Here is a 7,308-nt window from a genome sequence, read left to right as displayed (position 1 = left end):
AATTAGTGAGCTATAGAAAGTTCGGAGCGATATTTATCATTGTACTTATTAAAATCAATTTAATACTTTATTAAAAAGGGGCAATTTCTAATTCCATAAAAAGTAACACTGCGTCATCTTATCCAGTAGGTAAGGGTAAGATGACGCATTTAATAACAAGAAACAAAATCAAATAATATATCATAATTTAATTAATGAAATATATTTATTATTAATAACAGCCTCAAATATTGCTTAATGGTATATGTATTTTATTTAAATTTCAAAACAAATATAATATATATAATTAAGATAACATCAGTTGAGTTAAAAAAGTAAGATGACATTAGAAACAAAATTAACGTCAAAACCAACATAAAAAACTTATTATCATAAATGGCATCTATAATGCAAATGATATAATAGAAATAAACAACACAAAATAACATAAAATCCGCGAAATTATTAAATAACTCAGGATCTGCAGCTATCGCACACAAGGCTTTCGGCTGAATCGCAGTCAGTGCACGCCATGTGTGCCCAGTAACCGCAAATCGTGCATCTAAACCACATTTCTCTGTTCTTTCCGATATCTCCGCAAATGACACATTTTTCGTGCTCCGAAACATCGCTCATGTGTAAGAGTCTTGTTTTCCGTTAAAAAATTGTTTATATTAAATTGTGTTATTTTAAGAAATAATATTTTATTTGAATCTCTAATTGACTTTTCTTGGCCGCATTACAATGGAAATTATAAATTGTCGTTTCCTAGACGATGCGGTTTGCATTGTTGATGATTATTTTGACTGACGTCGACATTTATCAAAAAATATTAAATTCAGATTATAATTGTGTGGAAAATATTTCTGGGACTGAATAGAAGGAATGAAGTATTATACAGGTGAGTGTATTTTGTTCACTCACGGGCATTACTGGGATTTGTATGAGAGTAGTTTAATATTATTTAGTTAACAGTTATTGAGCTTTAGTAGTAGATAGAGAAGGGTATTTTAGTATTACTTTTCTGTGTGTGTGTTTTATAGTAGACAAGTGTTTATCAAAGGGCATTTTAATATTGTTTAGTTAAAAGATAGATGTTTATCAAAGAGTGTTTTAGTGTTATTTATTAAAGATACGTAATGGACAGCTATTTATCAAAGAGTATTTTAGTAATATTTATTGGGTGTGATTTTTAATACCTGGCAAATTATCAAATGGTATTTAGTATTATTATTTTGGAGTGTTTTATATTTTTACGTATGACCCAAATTGTTTAACAACAATATTAAGCTATGTCGCTTTGTGGCCATCCCTTTTGTGCGTGGGAAAGACGCCTTGTCGCTTAGCTGCGGAACAACAATATTAAGCTATGTCGCTTTGTGGCCATCCCTTTTGTGCGTGGGAAAGACGCCTTGTCGCTTAGCTGCGGAACAACAATATTAAGCTATGTCGCTTTGTGGCCATCCCTTTTGCGTGTGGGATAGACGCCTTGTCGCTTAGCTAGGAAACAACAAAAATATTTAACTATTTTATATACTCGATTATGGCGATGTGATCATGTGCGTTTTCCAGTGATGCTCAAGTATATTTTATTTTTATAGATTGCAAATTGCGTGATCATAGAGTGAGAGCATTACACAAGTGTCCCGACATCTAAGGTGAGTTTAGCTTCTTTTGTTAATGTTGTTTGAATATTAAATTGATATTAACACCATTCATATATTATGCTATATAAACAAAAAAAATATTATATTTTTCTTACTCGCTCTTACACATGTTATCTAGATCGTCATCGTCGCCAATTTCTTTTTCATCAAAACTGCTCGTCTCACTATCACTGTCCGGTAGCTTTGTTCTTTTTCTTTTGAGCTTCTTGTTTGTTTTCCTACTTTTTTTGGCAATATTTTTCTTTGCAGCATTTCTTGCTTTTTCATTCTTTTTTTGTTCTTTCTTTTCCAAATCATCTTTAAAGGGGGTGCTCGTTATTATCTGTGAATGTTGTTTTTCTCGCATATTCTTCCTAATAGTAGTTCCCTTTGCCTTTGGAATAGGCAAAACTTGTGCAACGGTGATAGGCTCTGGGTCGAAATATAATAATTGTTTGTCTGGGGGCGGTGATTGCCTACTAGTAGAGGGTTGGGGTGATTTTCTTTGCACTAGGGGTGCAGTAATAGGTGTCCCATTACGTTGTGGTGAACCATACAGATTTTCTTCCTGAGAGCCAGAATTGAAGCTCTCAGCTGGAGTGAAGTCGTCTTCGGTGAATTTTTCTGGATTTAGTGGAAATATTCCAGCGGCAGAAAAACCGGAAGCTCCCTTTTCCACGTTTGCAACCTGTTCATATGCTAGCCTGAAAATTTCGGCAACATCGTAAGGCGTCAATTTATTTTCTTTTTGCTCATCGCTAATTTTACTTTTCAAAAATAAGTTGCATTGCCTACTGTAAGCGTTCTTCAGAGGCGCAAAAAAAGTCAGATCGAGCGGCTGCAACTTGTGCGAAGTATGAGGTGGAATGCTGACCATAACTATCCCGTGACTTTTGCAATATTCGCAAATAGATAAGGATATATGGCTCGTTGTCTCGGTTGTCTAATACCAATTGGGGATTATCAACAGAAGATGATACTTTCGCCTGAAAGTGTTTAAGCCACATCATGAAAACTTGTTCATTGATATACATCCATTTTTTGTGCAGGTATACATTGCTCCACATGGTCCATTCCTTTCCAACTGAGGGCTCATTCTTTCGGGAAAATAAATAATGGCGGCACAAAACTACCTGTAGCATTCACGGCACACATAACCGTAATATTTTTTCCGCGTTCCCAAGAACAAATAGAACCAAATTGTTTAATACCTTTAGGTGCTAGTCTTTTGCTTACTTCCTTTGGGGTTGTAGAGCATCCTGTTTCGTTAACGTTATACATTCGATCAGGACCAAAATGATATTTATTTTGAATTTGTTCCAAGTTGGCGAAAAAATTACTAACTTCTCTTTTATTAAAAGCTGATACTCTGTTTACACTTGTAGCCTCTGACTTCCTCAACGAAATATCTGGATTTCTCTTTAGAGAATTTCTAAACCAATCTGGTCCAGCCATGGCTTGTTCACGGTTAAAGTTGTGTTTAATATTTTTCATCTCAGCATATTTATAAGCAGCTTGTCGGAGTTCTATAGCAGTTATTCCAAAAAATAATTTAGCAAGATGTTTAATATGATCAGCGATTTCTCGTTCTTCGAGGCTCGCCCAAGTGAGTCAGCTTTCTAAAATATTCTTCCTAATTTTAGCACGACGTCTTAGAGTTGCTTCGTGGATATCGAAACTTTTAGCTACCTCACGAATTTTACGACCTTGTTCTGTAGCATTAAGTGCAGAAGTAAGAGCTTCTTCTGTAAATGACCGTCTTTCAGTTTTTCGTTTGTATTTACCCATCTGAAAGAAATACCACTCATAACAAATCTTTAGTTATGAACAAAAAGCATTTGTAGGCAAAGATGACGCAAGTGAGGTAAAGATGACGCGCGTCATCTTTGCCACTTCGCCAAGCGTCATCTTAGCCAATTTGCAACGGACGAAAAAAATGGCCGAATCTACTTTTCATATAATTTATCACTAGTTCTAAAAGCTTAAGCTGATAGTCATGATCTAGACTACTTACGTTACTAAGAACAAGTAAGTTTCTATGACAGACAAAACGTTTACACCGAATAGTTTTTGAACTAATTTTTACAGCACCTGACGTCCTTCACACTTTGGCGGCCATATAAAGACTGATTGACATCCGACTCGCTGCTAACTTCATAGGCGCGGTTGTGTTTACCTAATAGGCACACGTGGATGGGAAAATTAGTTTATAAACACGGCGTGACCGAAATGTTAACATGCGTCATCTTTCCAACTGCGTCATCTTAGCCGACTCTCCCCTATATGCTGAATTAACCTCGAGGGGTAAACCGCTGATGAATTTCTGTACACTAATGCCAAATAATTTAGTGCTAATACCAATAATACCACGAAAATGCCAAAAATGCCAACATCTTGTACACCAAAATACGCCAGCGGTTTACCCCTCGATTAACCTATAGTATTATAAAACGTATTTAACAACGCCACTAACAAAGCATATACTGCATCTCTTCCAGTGCGATTTTCCGTTCTTCCAAAGTAATTCGCCTTTCTTTCAAATGTAATTCTTTTATTTTAATACTGTTATCTCTTTCATTTTTTTCTTTTAAGTAAGATAAGGCATTTTTCTATTATAGGTTCTCTTTTGGTAAGTTGCCGAGCTTCCATGGATTCTCTTATTCCGTCGGTCCAGGATCGTCGTGGTCTTCCTCGTTTCCTTCGTTGCGGCGGAACCCATTGAAAGACTCGTTTTGGCCATTGATCATCTGGCATTCTCATGAGGTGCCCAAACCATTTCAGCGAACACATCCGAGAAGAATAAAAAACGACTTGGTCAGAGCCTAGTTGAATCCGTCTTGTGCTATGGATGTGAGGTATGGACGGTTAACTTTGATTTGCGCAGAAGACTTCTTGCCACCGAAATGGACTACCTCAGGCTATCTAGAAGGGAGTGCGTGCGCAATGAAGTGATAAGAAGATCAGAACACGGTGGTTGATAGTCAATAGGTGTTTATACTAACTAAATATAATAGATGTTACTGTATTATTTCCCAACCTTCTGGATTTATATAGGTTAGTTAACATTAATAAATTCTCTTAACAGCGCGAAATCGTCTTCATACTGAAATGTAAGCCTGGTAAATTTAGTTTTCTCCATTTTGAACAGGGAAACCTTCTAAACTGAACCAAATGGAAGAAATGAAACACACAAATGTAAACAAAAAGCAATATAGTTCAATGCACAAACGGTTGTAGAGACAAAACAAAAAACAGGTCTATCTTCGTCCAAACAATTAAAAATAAAAATACTGATATGGCACAATTCCCTCACAAATACTGACGGTCACAATCTTAATACTGCCATAAGAGCTTGAAGGTTACAACTGCGCATGCGTACTTGTCAATAAGAACGGCACTATTAGTGGCTGTTCTTATCGGGCTTCCAATAACTCTCTATTAATCTAGTGCAATGTAACCATATGGTTACAAATAACGATACAGAGTTAAAATAGATGTCCAATAAGTAGCTGTATCCTCGTTAACGGGGGACCTTTTGGCACTGCAGCGATTGGGACTTTCCCTAATATCGATTTAATGCTAGAGTAAGAGCAATCTTCGGATTGTCACGGGGTTTTTAACAGGACACTGTCTCCTCAATGAACACCTCAGTAGATTGAAACTAAGAAGAAACGGCGAATGCAGATTCTGTGGGGAAGATGGTGAAACACCAGTACACCTCATCACTGAGTGCGCCGAGACGACAACCATTCGTGCCATGAATTTTGGTACGACTGATATTGGAGATGGAGAACTACCCTCTATAAAACCGTCCCAGATACTGGCTTTTGTCAAAGCCCTGGGACTGTATGATGAGTTATGATTCAAGAAAGGGGGACACAATGGATCTGTAAGGTCGAAGTGATTAACCCCCCTCCCACTCATTCTTCTTCATTCTAAAGAGCTTGAAGGTTACAACTGCGCATGCGTACTTGTCAATAAGAACGGCACTATTAGTGGCTGTTCTTATCGGGCTTCCAATAACTCTCTATTAATCTAGTGCAATGTAACCATATGGTTACAAATAACGATACAGAGTTAAAATAGATGTCCAATAAGTAGCTGTATCCTCGTTAACGGGGGACCTTTTGGCACTGCAGCGATTGGGACTTTCCCTAATATCGATTTAATGCTAGGAACCTGTGAGGCTGGTAGAGGTTGTTCAGGAATAACATCCTTTTCTTGTTACTCTCCCACTGCTAACTCTGATCCAGATTGCTCCGCATATGCAGATGACTCTGAATCTGATGCTGATGACGAACCTAGTTAAAGAGAAAGGTCTCATTAATTCATAATTACACTACTTTACGGTCTCGTATAATAATAATAGTAAATGACCATAAAGTAGAGAATCCGTGTGCGTTAGTTCTACCACAATGTGGTGATCATAAGGCCGTGTAACTCCTAAATTCTATAATTAAACTTACTTGAAGTGCTACTATCCATTTCTTTAGACAACACACGAAATATATCAGAAGATTCCTATCCTTCAATAAGAAGAAGAGAGACAGCCGTTCCCACCAAGACAATTAAGCTGACATATACTTTTTACTTTTTATTCTAATTCATTTTAATTAGGCAGTTGATTGTCAACCATCATAGCATACACATGTACTAAAACCAATTTTTTGTAATAAATAAATTTTTAAAAAAGCATTTCTGAGTGTTCGAGCGTTATTTGGCGCAGTCGGTAGGATACACAGAATTCCCGTATCGAACGTGAATTTTCGTTTTAACGATTGACTGTGAACAGATCCTAGACAGTTGTTCGCGAAAAGTGGAAAGTGTACTGGCGGCTCTTCAAAATCAAGAAACCGACCTCGTATTGGACCAATACACAATTCGCTCGAGCAGAACATCGAAGTTTGGAACAACATTGTCCAAATTTGCGAAGGAACCATCAGCGAAGACTACATTGCAGACCTGGTGAATTTCTTCATAGGAAAGGATGCTCAGAATCGCTCTCATCTTACTGTAAGTACAATTTATGGAAGAACTTTCTGAAATTTTTTAAAAAATTAAGTTTTAACAAACCTTCAACTGACTCTCAACCAATTAACGAAATTTTACAAAGAAATTTAAATTCGAATATAAGCAAGATGACACAAACTTTCAAAGCTGAATATTTAAATTGTTTGCCTGAATTCGACGGCAATCCTAACGAATTAAATAGGTACATATCTATAAGTGAATCGTTAATAAATAATTTTTATGACCATAGTAATCCAAATAAATTTGAAAATACATATTTAATGAATTCTATAATTTCTAAGCTTAAGGGCAACGCCAAAATAGTTGGAAGCATTCAAAATACAGCCACATGGGAAGATTTAAAAACTGTTTTAACCAGAAACTTTGCTGATCAAAGAGATGAGTGTTGTCTCAATAGAGATCTAGTAATGTTAAGACAATTGCCAAATGAAAAGCCACAGCAATTTTTCGATAAATGTTTAAATATTTTAAATCTTCTATGTAGTTATGTTGACATTCACGAATCAACTACTGAGGCAAAAAACTTAAAGAAAAATTTATATCAGGATATAGCTCTAAAAACTTTCTTGTCTGGGTTACGAGAACCTTTGGGAACTACTATACGTTGCATGAAACCTAGTACTTTGGGAGAAGCTTTACAATACGTAATTTC

At 36.3% G+C, this 7,308-nt stretch overlaps 2 protein-coding genes across 2 annotated transcripts; both read right to left on the bottom strand.

The window, feature by feature from the left end:
* Positions 1-1,737: 1,737 nt before the first annotated feature.
* On the bottom strand, positions 1,738-2,502 carry LOC115891239. The gene has a single exon (XM_030911669.1). The coding sequence runs from the start codon at positions 2,500-2,502 to the stop codon at positions 1,738-1,740; it is 765 nt and encodes a 254-aa protein (XP_030767529.1).
* A 215-nt stretch (positions 2,503-2,717) lies between these two features.
* Positions 2,718-3,119, bottom strand: LOC115891238. The gene has a single exon (XM_030911668.1). It carries the CDS (start codon positions 3,117-3,119, stop codon positions 2,718-2,720), a length of 402 nt encoding a protein of 133 aa, XP_030767528.1.
* Between the last annotated feature and the right edge of the window lie 4,189 nt (positions 3,120-7,308).

This window comes from Sitophilus oryzae, unplaced genomic scaffold (genome assembly GCF_002938485.1).
Source record: "Sitophilus oryzae breed Bouriz unplaced genomic scaffold, Soryzae_2.0 scaffold_980_pilon_pilon, whole genome shotgun sequence".
In the NCBI taxonomy this organism is placed as follows: domain Eukaryota; kingdom Metazoa; phylum Arthropoda; class Insecta; order Coleoptera; family Curculionidae; genus Sitophilus; species Sitophilus oryzae.
The sequence above is the reverse complement of the archived record's forward strand: the minus strand, read 5'-3'. Positions and strand labels throughout refer to the sequence as shown.

Excerpts from the sequence above, each read along its gene's own strand:
- LOC115891238 (XM_030911668.1), bottom strand. The coding sequence starts at position 3,119 with ATGAAAAATATTAAACACAACTTTAACCGTGAACAAGCCATGGCTGGA.
- LOC115891239 (XM_030911669.1), bottom strand. The coding sequence starts at position 2,502 with ATGGTCAGCATTCCACCTCATACTTCGCACAAGTTGCAGCCGCTCGAT.